Consider the following 19271-nt stretch of genomic DNA (forward strand, 5'->3'; position numbering starts at 1 on the left):
TAAGTTCTTTCATCTTTATTTTTGTAAAAAAAAAACAGCAAAGTCGCCACCAAGCACAGGACAACTCACTAGCAAGGCCTTCCTTTCCCTCCCTCCCTCCCTCCCTTATGTCCCAGGTGCCTGATTAACAGTGTCAAGGAGGCAGTCCGCAGCTTTTCCCAAAGGGAAAACTACAAACAAGGGCTTGGGAAAGGGAGGGAAACCTGGATAAGCTTTTCATCATTGAGAAGTCACTTAAAACTGATTTGTTTAAAATAACTAGTATGTCTGAAATGTAGGAAAGGAAGACCATGCTGTCAGCATCATAACCCTCTTTCGACATGTTTGCCTACAAGTGACGTGCTAGCTTGGGGGAGGGTCAGGCCAGGATTATGTTTTAAGGAATCAGAACGGTTTCATGAATTTGCTCAGCTTCCCAGAACAAAAACAGAGATAAATAATTGCTGCTTGTTAGGCATATTCTATGGTGGGCTGCAAGTCTGGAGTCATTGTTAGTGTATTTAGTGCCAATGAGAAGGCTGGGTACCAGCCTTGGACACCGAAGTCCTAAAGACAAAGCAGAGAGAGTCCTGTATCCCCCATCACCTTCTGCTGAATATGGAGGATGGAGAGGTCTTGGCTGTTGGCCTCTCTTCCAGCCCATGTGCCTGCCAGAGGAAGGATCCTGATTCCTTGGGAGTGTGGGGTGAGCCCAAGGAGTCTGATGAGCAGAGAAGAGCAAGTGTAGTCCCTTTCGGGCTGACTCCATGCAGGGCTCACGCTTCAGGCTTGCGGGGCCACCTGCACAGGGACCAGGCTACAGCCTTCAGGCCCAGGGTGGCCCATGGCACCAGTGGTTTAGGCATAGCCGCCAGCCATCTGACTGGTGGCTGCATTGCTGCCTACTCCTCGCCAGGCCTGGAAGCTGAAGAAAGCGCTCACTCCATAGGCAATCATCACTAAACACGAAAAGAACTGAAAGAGAAGACAGCAGAGGTGAGTCTGTCTGTAGCACGGCACACGGGGCTGGGGGCTATGACAGTGATACAAGCACCCGGAAGGTAGGTGCAGACAGTGAAACCCGGGGCCCCTCAACCAGAATGAGCTGCTCTGGAGCCACACCACCTCCTTAACCATACACCCATTTAACCACCGTGGGGGCTGATCGGTACCAGGTTCTGGGGTGCCAACTTTATATTCTAGTGGGGAACCATTAACCACACAAGCAAGGTGTGTCTTAGACTGAGAGGGATAACTGGACAATGTGCTAAGAGTCACCAAGGGGTAGGAGCTACTTTATAGACACATTTCAGGGATTTCGTTTTAAAAAGGCAATGTTCAGCTACCCTAGGAGTTTTTCTGGAATCAATTCATAGGTATCCCTACACTAGCACCTAAGGCCACGTTCAGAATTTCCATGTCTCTATCCTGGTGACAGTTCAGATTTCAAAACCATCCTCACCAGAAAGAATGAGGAAACCCAAGTCCTGGTCTAACTCCCGCCCTACCCAGGACTCAGTTTAGGCGTGTCCCTTCACCTCTCTTAGCCTCAGTTTCCTGGTCTGTCAAAAGGACTGGCAGTCCTCGTCCCCCTCCCCACTGAGGGAGTGGAAGGACACTGAGGAAGTGTCTGCAGGGGCTCGTGGGTGAGGCGAGCCGGGTACGGAGGGGATTCTCGTACTTCACTGGCTGCCTGGCGTGGAGCCCAAGCTTGAGCTGCACAGGAGAGCCTGAGGATCTCCCAAATGGTTTAAACCGAAAGGCTTTTGTGTGTGCCTTTCTCCAGGTGGGAGGACAGAGCGCTTTTAACATTCTCCAAGGGGACCTATGGCCCTAAATCATTGCAGCACGACTGATTGACAGTAAAGTTAACCCAAACTTCATTTGTGCCACCCAAGTATTTCCCAAGCATTCTGGTTCCTCAGGGTTTTGCTGTTAATAATGGAAAACTGTGAGCCCACTGAGAGGAGGGTAATTCAGCATGTGGCAGGTGCCTGGCCTGGGACCAGGGAGCAGTGAGAGTCCAGGGGCCCAGACCTTGCTTTGGCCTGTCTCCCCTGTAACTGCCGAGGGTGCCCCAGGGAACCATACTCACGGAGGCAGCTGCACGCTGGTTGTACTGCCGGGTGCCCTTCAGGGACGTCAGTTCAACCGAAGCAGAGCAGGTGATGAAGGCCGTGATGTAGAGAACGGTGGCGCCCACATTAAATATCATTAACTGGGGGTAGGTGAGGGAGAGAACAGTCTTAAGACATGAGACACTTCCGGTAACTGTGGAACCTCCTGGCACATCCCTTTAGTAGCCAGAACAAGGGCTGGGGCTCAAGGATGGGGATGGAGACACGTGGGTCTTTCCCACTAAAAAGGCCTCAAGAGACAGCGGTCTACACAGGGTCAGCCTGGAGGCCATATGAGCAGGGAATGTAAACATACCGAAAGCTGAGAGATGGGGGGGTTTGTGGAGGGGCTGCTAAAGTGACCTGGTCAGGACAGCAACAGTTCCACAAGGCAAAACCCATTCCTGATGGCAAGAGACCAAACCAAGCCTGTCTCTGAGTGCACCAGCTGAAGAACCCGGGGCCTGCTTGTGTTGGCTCCCAGCCAGGCCTGGCCCTCCCTGTTGCCCGAGGACTTGGTTCTGAGGCTGGCCCGTGGGGCGGGGGCGGGGGTGGTGGTGCCTCAATGTCCCTCTCTGCCCTCAGTGGGAAGAACCTATGTCTGCCTTTCGGCCACATCCTAGGCTCTAGGCCCCATGTCAAATGCCAGGGTGAGGACCCCTAAGCCAGGCTGGCAAGGAAGGGTCCTGGGCTGACAACCAGGCCCAGGTCCCATTCCCCCAACGCTTGGCCCCCGGAGCCAGTTAACACTTAGCAGAGATCGCAAACTGGTGGTCCTCAGGCATGTTTGGCTCATCCCATAGATTTTTTAAAAATATTACGAACATTTTTAATTTGATTTCATATGAAAACTAAGATTTCATATAAAACTTTCAATCTTAAAATATCAAGATTTGGCACTTGCATTCTCACTAACAACAGCTGAGTAGAGGTGGCTTCCTATGGACAGATGGGTGTGGTTCTCCAGAACCCCTCCTGACCTATTTGACTCACGCCTCTTACCTGCGCCCGGAAGGGGGCTTGTAGCCCCTATCCCAGAAAAGCCCAATTTGGCAATCATAATTCAGCCTCCTCTAGGAGGGTGAGACACTGCCTTGCCATCATGGCCTGGGAAAGGAGCCTCCTTCTATCAGCAGCTGTGGCTGGGCCCCAGATCTGTGCTAAGAGACACCAAGGCCCCTCCATCTCCGGGGATGTCTTTCTTCAAGGCTCCTAGGACACGAGGCAGGGGCTGGACCCTAGCCAGGAAGTCAGGCCGCCCCCTCCTCATGCCAGGATCTTCCCTCCAAGCCCAGTGCCCGCCGCAAACACCACCTGGCTCCTGCCAGTGATGTCAAGATCTAACAAACACGGTCTGTCTTGAGGATGACTCACGTTTCCTCAGCTTCAAAAGTCATTGAATTGCAAACAATGCTGCCTAGTCCCAGCTTTGCTTGTCTTAGAATCATGTGCCTCTCTTGCCTCTCTCTGCTCACTGAAAGCCTCAGACCCCAGCTGCAGGGGTTTTCCGGGTCAGAGAGAAAAGCCCTAGCAGCTTTCTCTGTGTCTGGCCAGGGTACTTCCTATGGACACTCACAGCTCTGTGTCCTAAGGAGACTGACCCGGGCAACCCGGGACACCATCCTCTGCCAGGCTGCAGGGGCCTCACCCTGCAGACAGCGGGATGCGGGGGGTGAGATGGCACGTCGATCCCAGCCCATCCTGCACACACCAGGCCCAGCCTCGGTGATTCCTGCCAGCTCAGCCCAAACTCCAGGCCCAGGGCTGCCAGTCAGAACCCACAGATTCAAATCCCGACTACCCCCCAAAAGGAAAAATACTTTCAAGATCCCAAATGGCCTCCGGTCTCTCCATTCAACAGCCCCTCACTTCTACTCCCTTCGTGGGAGAAAGTCAAGCCTAAGTCCTCCTGGATTCATGGCTCTCAGTGCTCAGAAAAACTGGACACCTGAACCACCAATCCTCCCTCCCCCACCCAGAGCTACAGGCCAGCGAGGACTTCAGCCAACCCCCACCTGCCACTTCTCATTTAGGGAAGGCTGCATTGTCACAGCTACACCCAGAGGCAGAGGGGTCAGCCTGGACCCACCCCCAGGGTTCCTACCCAGACTCACCACCAGCGGCCAAGGCACCATGTATAGCTTCATGTGCAGCTGAAACAGGTAGAGCATGAAGAAGACGATTGTCACCAGCCAGACGAAGACAGCGACAAATATCACCCAGCCATAGGCCGGGTACAGGTGGTACGGGGTATCGGCAATCAGGGCCCACACCAGCAGCCCCAGCACCTGGAGGGAGCAAGACAGGGCCAGCGTCTCCCAGAGCCCCCAGTACTCAGGCTGGAGGCCACAGACCAGAGGCTTCCAGGCCTTTGCCGTGGGGCGCCCTCTGCAGGACACATTTCTCATTTGCCCAAGAAAAATTTATTTGGCTCCTACTGCATACCAATACATACCAAGCCCTTGCCTGGTAACGTACTCCTTTCAGATCTCAGCTGAAATGTTATGTGCTCCAGGGCACCTTCCCTGCTCCTCCAGTCTGGGTTCCAGAACTCTCTTCTGTACTCATATGGCCCCCCAGGCACCCACCACCCAAGACTGTAATTCTGTTTCCTTCCCCAGACTGGAAGCCACAGCAGCAGTGCCTTCCACCCTGCTGCCTCAAGGGTGAGACCCCTGCAGCCCCGGAGGGGTGGTGTCCCAGGCTTGCCCAGTTCCCCACGGGCAAGACAATGACTGTCCCATTCATAGGTGCATCTCAGCACCCAGTACAGGACCCGAGCTTGGTCAGGGGCTTAGTAAAAGCCTCTGAAAGAAAGATGAAGTCACCAGCACATCCCTGAGGGAGGGACATACAAGCAGAGTCCCAGAGGTACGGTGACCTCTGCCTGGTGCCCTACCAAGCCCCTTCCACCCCCAGCTTCTCCGACTCTCCTAATTGCCCCTCAATACAGGTGTTACCATCCCCACCTTACAGGTGAAACTGGGCCTCAGAAAAGCAAAAGGACCTATCACGCCATTCCTATGTGGCAGGGTGGGCCCCAACATCCCTGTAGTGTGTGTAGCAGCTGACAGCATGGCCTCCGGAGCCGACTGCCTGATTTAAAACGCACTCTCCTTACCAGCTGTGTGACACTGGGTAAGCTCACAACCACTCTGTGCTCTGGACACATCACCTGTCACATGAGTATAAAGAGCATACCTACCTCATAGGTTTAGGGCCCATGGGGGTTTGTATACATAAACGAACAATTCCAGCTGGGGACGCTGTGCTGCAGGAAATTTTACACGGTAGGTTGGCTGAACCCCTCAGTGGCCTCGTGGGGAACTTGGCAGGGTGGTACCTCACTTGTGGCCATCCTAGCCTCCCCCAAGCCTCTCCTGGCCACTTCCCTGCTGGCTGAGACCCCACAGGCCAGGACGGCCTCCTTCACCACACGGGCGTTCCCCAGAATCCCTGGCTGGCAGCAGGCCCCGGGACTGGCCGCTGAGGGAGGGAGGATCTACCGGGGGGCTGTGGAGAAGGGCTGCTTTGCTGATGAAGACACAGAGGAGGCTGTCGCTCTTCTCCCGTGGGCAGTGTGTGACACCAAGGCTCCCAGTGACCTTGCCACCGTCTCAAGGATGAGCCAACCATCAGTCGGATCACAGGGAAGTGGCTCAGGAGCAAAACCCACCTCTGCTGCTGGTTTGGGGGACAGAAAGTCCCCCCACCACAAGCTCCTAGACCAGACACGGGAGAGCTGTCACTCACCCCAGAGCAGCCAGAATGAGTGCCTGCCAGGCACCCCACCGAAGCACCCCTGCCAAGGACCAAAAGGGAAGTTTCTGTATCGATCCCCCTACACCTGTGGGGTCAGGGCAGGAATGAGCCTAGCTGAGGCCGGGCGTCCAGCAGCCCCTGTGACGACTTTCCTTTCTCCCCATCACCTGGAAGTGAGAGGTGGAGCCCTGGGCTTAGGGGTCGGGAGCTGGGATTTCATCCTGCCTGGGCTATGGGATACCAGGCAAGTGCCTTCCCGCTCTGTGCGGCTCACCAGGGCAACTCTAGTCCGCCTGCTAGAACGCAGGCCCCCGAGGAATCCTTCTTTGGTCCTCGCTGTGTCTCCAGTGCCCGGCAGTGCCTGGCGCATAGACCTGCTTTATAAACACATGCTCAGGAGGTAACTGGCCTCGTTTCCTTATCCAGGAAACAGAGGTCAGACTCCCGCCCCCCACAGGTGCTGTGTGTCACAAGAGGACGCAGGGGTGAATCGGTGAATGTGCTCCCAGCCCTGCCTCCCTCCACCCAGGGGTGGGAGTGGGAGACTCGGGAAAGCACCCACTCCCTCCTCTCTCCAGATTTTTGCACCTGCTCCTCCCCCCGTTCCGGGGTGGGGGGGGTGAGACCCCAGGGACGCCCACCCCACAGTGCACCCTGCCAGCCTCCCCTGCCCTACCTCTAGCCTCTAGTGCTCTCCTCTAGCCACCACCACAGGCTGGGTGGCCCATGGGGCCCAGTTTGCAGGTGAGGAAGGTGGGACAGGTAGCAGGGCCTTGAGGGCAGTCATACCGCTGGGGGCAGAGCCCTGACCCATGAGGACCCAGAGTGCGGGTGTCTCAGCACAGCCCCCCAGCCACCCACCTTAGGACACCCTGCCTGAAACAGACACATCAGCGGGGCCAAAAGTCCCCAGGGCTGGGGGAGGGTCACTGTTACAAAGGAAAACAGACACTCCCGAAGCAGCAGGACGCAGGACCCTCCCAGGGGAGGACTGAGCGTGTCAGGGGCAGATATCTCCTCACTTAAAGTAGGGTCCTTACAGGCCTCCATGCCATCGTGTTGCCTGGTTCCAACTATCTGAAAGGAAGTTAGAAAATGCGGTGAACTGAAAAATCAAGAAAGGATCGATCTGGGTTTACACTAATGTACACTTATCAATTGTTGGTGTATTACTCATGGGCTTGGTCACAATAACCACATAATGCCCTCCAGCTGTGTGCCAGGCCTCAGGTAAGCACCTTCCCTTTTATTTCACTGACTTCCCCATAACCCTCTCATTAGTCAGTATTATGTATTATCCCCATTTTCCAAACAGGAGCTCAGAGGAAAATGAGTCATCTACGGTCACCTGTGGGTAAAGGGCAGGGCAGGATTTGAACCCAGATCTGTCGTTCTCTGGAACCTGGGCTACTGAGTTACTTAGTGATGTATAAAAAATGAGGACACTTCGCTGGCTCCGAGGGGGGAGGCCCCGCAGGCATCCAGGCTCTCTGGTCTCTGCCTCGCCCTCCTGCCCAGCCCTGATTTCCGGATCAGCAAGCGCAGCCTCTGAGAGACAAGGCTGCTGGATAAGCAGTGGGAATTTCTGGTGTTCCTTCTGGCCTTGCTGCCCTGGCCCTGTGCCCAGGGAGCCGCCTTAGTTTCTGCCCTCCCCCATCTCAACCAGACAGACTGGTTTTCCCTGTCCCCTCACCCCCCTCAGCCCCAAGAATCTACAGGAAGTGCCCCAGCCCAGGACAGGGCACCCCTACATGTGTTGACCCTCTGCTGGCCGGGGTGGCCCTGCATGGGGAGCTGGGCCCAGGCCTCATCTCCAGAAGCTGCAGGAGCTGCTGGACCCCTCCCTCCTGCTGTGGACCCACAGTCTAGCTGGAAGGGGCCAGAGGACTTGTCTTATAGTCCAGTACAGAACAGTAAACCCCAATGTGCAGGGGGAGGGCAGTAGGGTGACGAGGGTGGAGAGCAAAGCAGGAGGCCCCAACTCTGCCACCTGCACGCAGGGCTTCACACAGGCCCTCGTGCAATTCTGACACCCTCTCTGACCACAGGCCTTGCCGTGTGCATCCCTCTGGGTTCACTCATTCAACAAATATCTGTTGAGCACCTACCACTGTGTGTGTGAGTCAAAACATGAAAAGCCCTGCTCTCCTGGTGGGGGACAGCGGGGCGGGTAGCAGATAAAAACCCAATACATGAGGGAAACGCAGGATATGTGCTGTGGGGAAGAATTCAGCTGAGAAGGATAAGAAGGCCAAGAAAGATCTCACTGGGACATGTGTGCATGCGAGAGGTGAAGGGAGGGAGCCATGTGACGAAGAACAGAACTCTGTGCCTTTACCTCTGGGGGTCCCTGTCTCTTGCCTACATGTTCATCTGTCCCCATGTTTCTCTATGGGGGTCTACACATATATCTGTGTGTCTTACTCTTAAAGACAGACACACACACATACACAGAACCAAACCTCATCCCCTTGGTCCTTCCAAACTCTCTGAGGCCCCAGCAACACCTCCTCAGGCATGCACTGCAGATAAAGAGAAAGGTCTGGAAATCTTGAAGGAAAAAAACAAACAAACCCTGTCTTCCTGAAAACCTAAAGATTTCTGATTAGGGATTTTCTCTTTAAATGGTGGCTGTCAAAAAGATCACATTCAAGAAATGTAAGAGAAAAAAAAAGTCACATTCACACATGCCCCAGGACCTTTGCACCTCCAAACAAAAATTTCTCAACGACTGGATAACAGAGATATTTTTGTTAAAAGCACCTGCAGGTCCAGAGAGGAGAGGGATTAGTCACAAATGCCTGACCAAGAGGCATTCCTCAGTTAGGGTGGGCCCCAATCCAGGGAGTGGAGTTCTTATAAGAGGGAAACTGGACAAAGAGACACACAGAGGGAGAACACCATGTGAAGATGGAGGCAGAGATTAGAGTGATGTGTCTCCAAGCCAAGGAACACAAAGGATTGCTGGCAACCACCAGAAGCTAGGAGAGAGGCATGGAACAGACTCTCCTTCAGAGCCTCCAGAAGGAACCAACCTTGCCAGCACCTTGATTTTGGACTTCTAATACTGTGAGAGAATAAATTTTTGTTTTATTTTTTTATTTTTGGCCACACCACGTGGTATGTGGGATCTTACATGGGATCAAACCCATGCCCCCCTGCAGTGGAAGCACAGAGTCTTAACCACTGGACTGCCAGGGAAGTCCCTCTGTTTTTTGGTGGGTATTTTTTGTGTGTGTGTGTTTTTTTTTTTGCGGTATGTGGGCCTCTCACTGTTGTGGCCTCTCCCATTGCGGAGCACAGGCTCCGGATGCGCAGGCTCAGCGACCATGGCTCACGGGCCCAGCCGCTCCGCGGCATGTGGGATCTTCCCGGACCGGAGCATGAACCCGTGTCCCCTGCATTGGCAAGTGGACTCTCAACCACTGCGCCACCAGGGAAGCCCCTTGTTATGTTTTTTAGGCAACCTAGTTTGTGGCATTTTGTTATGGCAGCTGTAGGAAACGAATACATCTTTCTTAGCTACTCTTTGAGTCTACAAATGGCTGTTATGATCTGATTTAACTGGGGGGTGTTGGCATTAACTCTAATGGAAAGGTGGTCTATTAACTCCCTGGGTTCAAGCTCTGGACCTGCCAACTTACTAGCTGTGTGACCTCAGGCAAGTTGCTGAACCTCTCTGTGCCTCAGTGTCCTTATATTCAAAATGTGCCTACCTCACAGGGTAGATGTAAATGAAGTAATATATGTAAGGTACTTAGACCAATGCCCAACATAGGCTTAATGCTCTCCATGCTCTAATGTTATCACTCTGAGAGGTTAGAACATGGGTTTCCCAATCCATTCTCTGTGGCTGGTTTCCTGCAGTAGTAATAGTGTGTGCAGTTCCTAGGGGTGTGAGGCCTTGGAGAAATAATACATCTAATAAGCACCAGGCACAGTTCCTGGCAGATAAGGGTCCTCAGCCAGTGGGGCCCCCGCCCACCTTTCAGATAAGGCAGCTGGGCTTATCCAAAGAAAGGGAGGTGCACAGGTGGTAGGGAGCAGAACCCAGTCCAGCCACCCCCCAGGACACCTCCTGCAGCTACACTCCCTCCACTCCTCACAGGCTAAGGGTCCCTGGGCAGAACCCTTCACCCCTTTAGACCTCAGTCTTCCCCCCTGTACAATGGGAGCAGGGAGGTCTGCTCAGTGTTCTCCAAGGATCCCCTAAGTCTAAGGCCTGACACTCCTCAACACAGGGCTCCTCCAGGGGGGCCCACAGCCTTCCCTCCCTTGTACTTACTGGAGGGACTCCACCAATCCCATGAGCACTTGGCTAACTCCTCTCCCGCCCAAAGATGGTCACGCCAACTCTCCTTTTAATCCTCTCCACCGCCTGGGCTGAGTTAGACCCTTGTAGATTTGCCGTGTGGTCTTAGAAGAGGCACCTAACCTTCCTGGTTTGTTTCTTCATCTGACACGTGAGGGGGTTGGACAAGTACACCTCTCCTGGTCACCTCACAGGTGTGTCATGCAAGTAGAATACTGTAAAGGAAAAAGTGAAAAGTTGTAGCAGTTGTGAGTGGCTAGGAGGGCTGTTTGACAGCTTAGAGGAAGCAAACCCCACACCGCAGTGTCCACGCGGGGGACAAAACCTCAGTGCCTGGAGGCTGACATTAGGGTTTTAAACTCAGCAGCCGCCAAGGCACACAGGTCACAGAAGTGACTAAGGTGGGCCAGGGGAGGTCTGTGGAGCTGAGAGCAGCCTGCCAGAACTTAGTTCCCCAACCAGGGATTGAACACATGCCCCCTGTACTGGAAGCTCAGAGTCTTAACCACTGGACCACCAGGGCAGTCCCAAGAACTTCTGATTTTTCAGGAGACGTTAGAAATCCGAATTTCTACGTGAAATCTTCAGCTTTTTAAACATTGGCAATGAAACTAAATGTTTTAGAAACAATCTGAGGGCAGGGCCCATCCAACAGCCCCCAGGACTCCTTTCTCCCCACTGCACCATCTAGAAAACTGAGGCCCAGGGGACCACGTGAACCCTTCCCGGGGTTCCCCCTCACAGGGACACATCTGGGCAGCTGAGGACACTCAGAACTTGGCCTGACCAGGCCCATACTCCACCCCCACCCTGGCCCTTCTCCCTACAGTGAAAGGGACTTTATGGGGACAAAAAGCCACCCATTGTGTCCCAGGAGACAAAGGCGCAGGGGACAGAGGCTCCGGGTGCCTGCGTGGCCACAACAACTCCACACACCACCTCCGTCCTCCGAGGGGCGGGGCTCTAGGGAAAGGCTCCTTGGGATTCCCGCTCTGTACACTACGAGCCTTCGAGAATCCTAGGCCATCACACCCCAGCTCTACAGGAGATGAGAGGGCATTCAGAACCCAGCCCGAGCCAAGTGACACGGTCTGGGGTGGTATTTAACTCGGCCAAGCCTCCCTTTTGTTACCTGAAAAGCAGGCACGTGAGTTACGAAATCGAGTCATTGAACAAACTCTCCCGAGGGCACGCTCTCTGCCAGGCACTGTTATAGCCCCCGGAAGTGCAGCGGGGAGCCAGGCAACCAGGGTCCCCACCCACGAGCACCCCGCTCCCAGCCTGGGCTGCCATGGAGGAGGAGGAGGATGGGAACACTGGCTCAAGGCCTGGTTCACCTCCAGGGCTTTCCAAATGCAGCCTTTATCACACTGCTTGTTATTCCTGAGTCCCCCTGAGTCTCAGAACTAGAGATGAAAGAGACTTCTGCCCCCATGGCCCCGCCGCCCCCAGAGCCCCTCATGAGGACCTCCGGCCCCTGTGTGCAGCCTGCGTGTCAAGGAGCCAGCCCACTGCCACCACTCTTCCTTCGGGGTCTCTCTCAGGGTTCTAGAAAAATCTTCCCAACGTGAAGCTCAAGCTGCCTCCTGCCTACCCCCTTGCTGGTTCCCATTCTGCACTCTGGGGCCAGAGACTAAGCAGGTTCCCTCGACAGAGACGCATCCCCAAGGCATCCGCAAGGCCTTCCCTGGCTCCCAGAGCCAGCAGCAATGCACCCCCTGGGTGAGGTTCCAGAAATTAAGACCTGCTCACCTTCCTCCCTTGGGGGTCTCCTGGTCCTCCCCAGAAAGTCAACCGGTGCCTCCCCAGCACTAAGACCCTTACAGCGACACAGAGCATTCCCAGGAAGGCCTTAGTCCCCCTGAAAGCCCAGGTCAAGTCCAAATCCAGCCCCCCCCCCACCGGTGCTTCACTCCCAGGAAGCCCAACTCTCTCAAGTAAAGCACTTGGCCCATTTCACGGATGAGGAAAGCAAAGCTCTCGGAAGAGATGGAAGAGATGGACGTGGCCCAAGGTCATGCATGCAAGGTAAGGGTGAGGACAGTTCTGTGACCCAGTAGATAGAGACGCCCAGAAGAGGACAGAACTCCAAATTCCAGGAGGTAGGGACACTCCCTGGAGACTTGTTTGCAGGGAGCATCACTGCCCGGGAAGCGGGAGCAGAGAAGGGGCAGGGGCAGTCCTCGAACCCTGGGTGGAAAGGGATGACAGAATCTTATGTTCTCGTCGGCCCTCCAGAGAGAGCTGGCTGCTGGGAGCGTATGAACTTCATTAGCCCCATGAGGCCTGGCCTCTCTACCTGCTGAGGAACAGGGCTGGGGCGAGGGCCACCTAAAGTGATGGTCTTCCTTATTCCCTGGACTTCCTTCCTCAGACACTAGCTCTAGTCCTGACTCTGTCACTAATGTTTGGGGTGACATTGAGCAAGCCCCACCCCATCTAAACTTCGAGGACAGACAAGTGACCCCATCTGGCTAATCTCATACATGCTGGCAGATCATCTGGTATCTGACCTCTCCGCTCCTAACTGAGTGAAGCTCAAACATCCCAGAACAGCCCCAGGTCTGTTCCCTAGCAGCTGGGCCCTGCCTGACCTTCAGCTCTGGCCTTCCTGCTCTCACCTCTCCGTGAAACCCTGTGGTACCACCCTGTCCTCCCACCCCTTGGGCAAACAGGAGGGGCCAACTCAGCCCAACAGCAAAGGACCAGTTTATATCCAGGGCTGGGCTCACCGGACTGCCAAGGAAAACAGGCTCTCCCCCAACACTCGGGTTCCAAATCGCCATGGGGACCAGGGCAGGACCCCCTGCAGCTCCCTCAGACCATCCAAGAGCAGGAAATCAGGGCATAATCCTCACTGAATTCCACCACAAACAACTCACCAGCTGATAAGGAGTAACCAACACCTGGCCCTGATACTCCAACAGAAACTGAGAGCATCCACCGCACGTGGACAGCTCCGCAGCCTTTACCTCTTTCCACTTACAGATGGTTAAGAAAACTTCACCCAGCCAGTAACACTGAACTCAAAGCCATTGCTGGCTGCTCTGTGATCCTCCCCTCTTTGGGCCTGAGGGAGACTTCAAGTGCCATCTTCATAGCTTTTGCTGCACCCATAAATGACCTGTCCTATTTTTTTACCCACTATTTTCATTTATTTGAAAGATTTTTTTGATAAGTTATTTTATTTTTAAAATGCATGATATATATGGCATGACAGGTAACAAAATGGTGCTTTTAGCATGGCTCCCTCTTCCCCTGATACTCAATTTCTTCCCTGGGGGCAACCAAGAGTGATTTCTCAAGTGCCTTGCCAAAGACTACCTAGGCATGCATGCACACACATACACTTCAGATAGGCGAGTGTGTATATTTATATAGCCTGTGTGTATTTCTCCCAGACAAATGACAGTATTCTACACACACAGGTTTTCACCTTGCATTTTCCACTTAACCATACAGCCTGGAGATTGTCCATCATTACACACATACAGAGCTGCCTTATTGTTTTCGTTGAGGGGTAAGAAGTTATCTTTTTACTAACTGTATCGTATGCCACTGCATAAATGTATCATAATTTATTTAACTAGTCCTCATTGATGAATGTGGATTTATCACACAAATAAGAATTTTAAAAAGAAACTTTTAAATCACTAAAAAGTAGAAAACCTGCATTATCTACCACAGTAGAAGCTAACTATAAAATTAAATACAACAAAAATTAACAATTTTAATACATCCCAGATAGATACAGTTGTCTTCCCAGGATCCAGAGCTCCAGATTTAAATTTAAAGTGTTGGGAAGGCACTAAAGACACTTTAGCACCCAAATGAAGCTGTCTCCTCCAGCAGTCTTCCAGGACTGTGGTTGACTGTGGATGATGCAACACTTTTCAAGCCCTACATGGGAGAATTTCTTTATTACCTCGAAGTGGGAAAGTCCTAACTCTGACAGTTTCCAGAAGCCAGAAAGAAAAAAGGAAAGAAAACAAGAAATTCGGCAACATAAAAATAAGTCTTTCTGACCAAAAACAAAACAAAACAAACAAGCAAACAAAAAACACCATAAAAAAACAAACAAAAAAAATACCCTGAGCAAAGTCAAAAAACAAACTAGGAAAAAAATATTTGTAAAACATCTAGCACTCCTAGCAATTGATAGGGCAAAGACCAACAATTTAATAGAATGTGGAAAGAAGCAAACATACAAGGAAATGCAAATGGCTCTTAAACATATTTTAAAAAGTGAGGTTCTTTAACCTCACTCATAAGAGAAATGCAAAACAATGCTACCCTGACCTGCCATTTTGCCTGTCAGATGGGAGCTGTAGGGAACAGGCACTCTAGGAGAAGGCTCACTGAGGGGCACAAATGTGACCCCTATGGAGGGCATCTGACAATCTCTAACAAAATCACTAACACACATAACCTGAGCCAGCGGTCCCCCTTCCAGAAATGTACCATACAGATGCGCTCAGTGGCTTGGGCGAGATCATTCACCGTGACAGTGTGGAACAGCAAGAGTGGAAACCCAAGTGTCTGTCAACAAAGGGACGGGCCACACAACTCACAACACAGCTGCGGGATGGGCTGCTACAGAAGGCGCAAGAGAGGTGATCACGCTTCAGGTACTGAGACGAAAAGACCCCCATGACACACTTTTAAGTGAAAAAGGAAAAGTGCAGAAGGATGTGGATAGACTATAGCCCTGGAGTAAAGTGGGGAGAGGTGGGGATCTATAGCCACATTTGCAGATCTCCTTAAAGAAAGCCTAAAATGCTACACAGGAAACAGAGAAGAATGGGCATGGGGGAGGTCAACTCTAACCAAATGGGACAGAGATTTTTCACTGTGTTCTTTCCCACTCTATCTTATTCTAGACTGTTGTAAATACATTACCTATTATAGAAATTAAGGAAATAAAAGATTAAAAAGAGAAAGATACGTGTAGCTCTATGTGCAATGATATAGAACATCCCTAGGTGTATTGCCAAGGGGGTAAAAGCATGGCAGGACACAGGCAGAGTGCGCCTACCTGTGTTTTGAGAGGGATTCTGTGTAGAAATAACTGCACTGACTCACCCTGGAATGCCACACCCATAATGCCTCGGGCAAGGGTGGGGGATGGGGTGGGAGGAGTGTCCCGACTGGGATGAGAGATTACATTTTCATTGATAACGCTTTGGACTGCTGGAACATTTTTGCCGTATGTCTGTATAATTTTTTCAAAGAATAAAAACAGGCCCATCAATAGAGAAATGGCTAAATGAGCTAGGGCCCTACCGTGACATCCTGGGATAGCCCGAAACAGGAAGGAGGCAGACAGCTCTACATAACATGAAGAGATGCAGGTGCCCTGGGTGTGAGAAAAGCAACCCAACAAAGGATACAGAATAAAACCATCAATGTTTTTTAAAATGCACAGGAAAAAGAACTAGAAACACCCCAACACAGCAGTTTCCTTGGGGAGAGGGGTAGGGGACCCAAGAATAACTTTAGCCTTACCTGTAATAGGTTTTTGCTTTTTTTTTTTTTCCTTGCATTATGCGGGCCTCTCACTGTTGTGGCCTCTCCCATTTGCGGAGCACAGGCTCCGGACGCGCAGGCTCAGTGGCCATGGCTCACGGGCCCAGCCGCTCCGCGGCATGTGGGATCTTCCCGAAACGGGGCACGAACCCGCGTCTCCTGCATCGGCAGGCGGACTCTCAAGCACTGCGCCACCAGGGAAGCCCTAGGTTTTTGCTTTTTAAGGATAATGTGTCCCTATATTGTTACATAATTATAAATGGATTCCAAACACTCGACACTCTCCTAGCCACAAAGTGGGGCGGGTAGGCGGAGCTAACAATACAGGCATTGTTTTGCTGGGTACAGTGGAGTGGGAAGGAAGGTGGGTAGCATGCAGGGCGGGGGATGCTGCCCTAAGGAGGCTGAACCCACGAAACTCAGTGCTATGGAAAACCCTGTGAGTCCCCAGCACTGTGATCCCAATATGGCCAACCTCTGCTCGCACCTCGCAGATCCCAACAACCCTGTCTAGCCAACAGAAAGAGCTGACTTTCAGCCTCTGCCCTGCCCTCCAACCCGAAAAGTGGCTGCCATGCCTTGTGGAGCTGGAGAAAGAGTCAGGATTACCACAAGGAAAAACTTTCTCACACTCCCAGGTGCACAAGGATGGAGCAGGTAGCCTTTAGAGGGACTGAGCTCCCTGTCCCTGGAAGAATGCAAGTTCATGTTGAGGACACACCGAGGGGCCTTTGGGAGCAGGTGTAAGAGCCCTAGGATTCTATGACCCTGTGAATCCTAACTGCCCTTCGTTCTAACATATACAGCGCTAAGCCCTTTGCAGGCATCAGCTTCCACATTCCTCACAATACCACCATCACCATTTCACAGACAAGGAAACTGAGGCTCAGGGATATTAGGGAACTTGCCCAAGATGACAGAGCCAGGATTTGAACCCAAGGCTCTCTGCTTCCACCAATACTCTCACCACCACCCATGGATCACTGTGATCAAGTGGCAGGTGAGGCTTCTGATCTGTTTATTCACCTGCCAACTGGGAATCATGTGACCACCCCCAATCCCAGAAGATAGGGCAAGAAGGAAGGATAAAAGATGCCACACACAAATGCCCTACCGACACAGGCCATTCATATGGTTTCTATGTCCTGAGCCTCAAGGATGCCTTCTGACTGCTGGGCCTTTATACGAGGTATTCCAAGGTTCATCTGCTCTGCACCTCCTTACTACCCCTTCCACATAACTAAACCCTTCAGGGCCCAGTTCCGTCAGGAAGCCTCCCCTAGTGGCCCTGGCCCCTGATGAGTTCCCCTTCCTGAATTTCCTCCTTCCCATCCAAAGCACCCTACCTCCCACATGTGATGAATTGGGAGATTGGGATTGACATATATACACTAATATGTACAAAATAGATAACTAATAAGAACCTGCTGTATTAAAAAAAAAAGCTTCCAGGTTTTTAATGACCAAGAGCTGTCTCTAGATCAAACTTGCCTGCTTCCATTTTTAGATGCTATCTGCATAAATTCATGTTTCCCTTTTTGCCTAGGCTGCTAGGAAACTCAACAAAGAATCGACAGCCTTAAACTTGCGACAGATTCCAGATCTCCTTTTAGCTCTCTTTAAGTCAATCCCTACCCAACCCACACATACACCACTAACTTTTAAAAATATATTATGTTAACTCTTCCATCATATGCGACTTGATATCATATTCCATCTCATGTTCTTTCTGGAGCTAGATGGGATTGGGGGGAGCGATAAATCAGTGAACACTGAGGTTGGTTCTTCAGGACACATTTAATACTAAAATAAACAAAGAACACATCTCCTTCTCAAGAAGCTGGGGCCTTTCTACCTTCCCTTCGTACCACCCTCCTCCCACATCTGGAACTCTTCACCAGATCCTGGGAAACAAAAGGGTTTGATGGAGAATTAGCTTTCACCTTCCCATGTACTGCCTCCTCCAGGCAGCCTTCCCTGATCCCTCCACAGGTAGCTCGTCCTTTGAGCTCACAAAGAGCTTCTGGACAGCAGGCCCTGAGCCTGGGGTCTCCATCACTCCCACAACAGCACCATATCCAGTGCCCAGTAGGAGCCCAGATGAGTGCGGTAATAGAGCACGGATCAGAAAAGTCAGGCCACTCAGGGCTTAGATCCCAGCTCTATCACTCTGTGAGCTCTTGGGCAAAGAACTGACCCCTGAGCCTCAGTTTCCTCACCTGTAAAGTGGAGGTGAATAAGAGAATATGAAGTTATTGGCAGAAGGCCTGGAGCTTAGTTTGCACCTGAGTGATGGGAGCTATGATGGCTTCCCAGAAGACGGGGTGCCTGTTGAGTGGAACCCTCCTTGTCTCAGACCCTGTGGAACTGTCCATTGCCAGAGAAACAGTTCAGGAAGCAGCTTCTCCCACAAGCCAATTGGTGAAGGCACTAAAAGGTGCAGGTCTTCAGAACTCTGATGGGAGACCCTTGCCCCCTTCCCCCGGGCCCCAAAAGCACTGCAGGGAGGGCAGAAGAAGGCCATCCCACTCACACTCAGTCCCTGGGAGTCTAAGTGTCAAGCTCCACCACAGCTCTCCAGGCCAGTCCTGCATTCCATGGACAGCTCAGTGTCTACATTTGCACAATGGGACCCAGATGCTCAGCCCACGGGGACCCCCAAATCAGAGAACAAGCCTCTGCCACAGGAAGCTACCCCAGTCCTTGCAGGCACAGCAGGACCTTCCTCTAGTTCCCCTTATTCCAAGTTTCATTGTTCAAATGCAAAAGGGGCTGATGCTCAGGTCCTGTCTACCGGGAGCTAACCCTGGGGACCCACCAGGCAGGGGGTCATCCTGCTCAGCCCAGCAGGGATCCCTCTGCTGTTCCAAACCCCCTAAGGCTGCAAACAGAACATGGTCACCACTTCTTGCAAGGTATTCAAGCCTTCCGCTTCTGGCCACCCAGAAACAAGCGCTTCAGCTCCAGTGTAGGGGAGCAAAACTTGCCACCCCAAAATTCATCTCTTGGCATAATAATTTTAAGCTGCTAATCTAAGAAACAGCAGACATGGGAAAAACTGAAAACCAAGGTTTCTTACCCTTTTGTAAGAAACATTTACATGTGTAAGGGAAATCTCCATCTGTAAGGGTGTCTCCCTCACAGTACCAAGAGGTGGACCAAATCTCTAGAAACATATCATTGGAAAAAGTAACGACTTAAATCTGAATCACAATTGTTTACTGTGCTTTTCCTGCTCACCTCCCATAACTGGCTCCCCATCCTCAACACCCTCTTGTGTCTTTAGCTGAAGATGGTGTTTAAGGGGAGGGATTTGGCCATTTGGGGAGTTCCTCAGTTTTTCTGGGTCTTTCCCATGTGTACATGTGATTAAACTTTGATTTTCTCCTGTTAATCTCTCTCATGTCAATTTAACTCTTAGACCAGCCAGAAGAACTAGACCGGTAGAGGAAAATTTCTTCCTCCCCTACACTGGGCTAAACCAACCTGCTGGCTACTCTCCCCACTTCCCTTCCACTTCCCCAGCCCCAAGCCTTGCCCCGCACAGTGGCCCGCCCTTTGAACACCCTTTCCCT

At 52.0% G+C, this 19271-nt stretch overlaps 1 protein-coding gene across 1 annotated transcript in view; it reads right to left on the minus strand.

Moving 5' to 3' along the window:
* Window positions 1-19271, minus strand: part of PLLP (plasmolipin) — a 21060-nt gene continuing 1789 nt past the window's right edge. Inside the window, exons 2-4 of the mRNA XM_007468284.1 lie at window positions 4211-4384; window positions 2075-2197; window positions 1-954 (exon numbers count right to left, since the gene is read on the minus strand). Coding sequence (XP_007468346.1) covers window positions 838-954; window positions 2075-2197; window positions 4211-4384 — 414 coding nt within the window. The 3' untranslated portion in view covers window positions 1-837. The remainder of the gene's footprint in view (window positions 955-2074; window positions 2198-4210; window positions 4385-19271) is intronic.

Source organism: Lipotes vexillifer, unplaced genomic scaffold (genome assembly GCF_000442215.2).
Source record: "Lipotes vexillifer unplaced genomic scaffold, Lipotes_vexillifer_v1.1 scaffold1347, whole genome shotgun sequence".
NCBI classification, from domain to species: domain Eukaryota; kingdom Metazoa; phylum Chordata; class Mammalia; order Artiodactyla; family Lipotidae; genus Lipotes; species Lipotes vexillifer.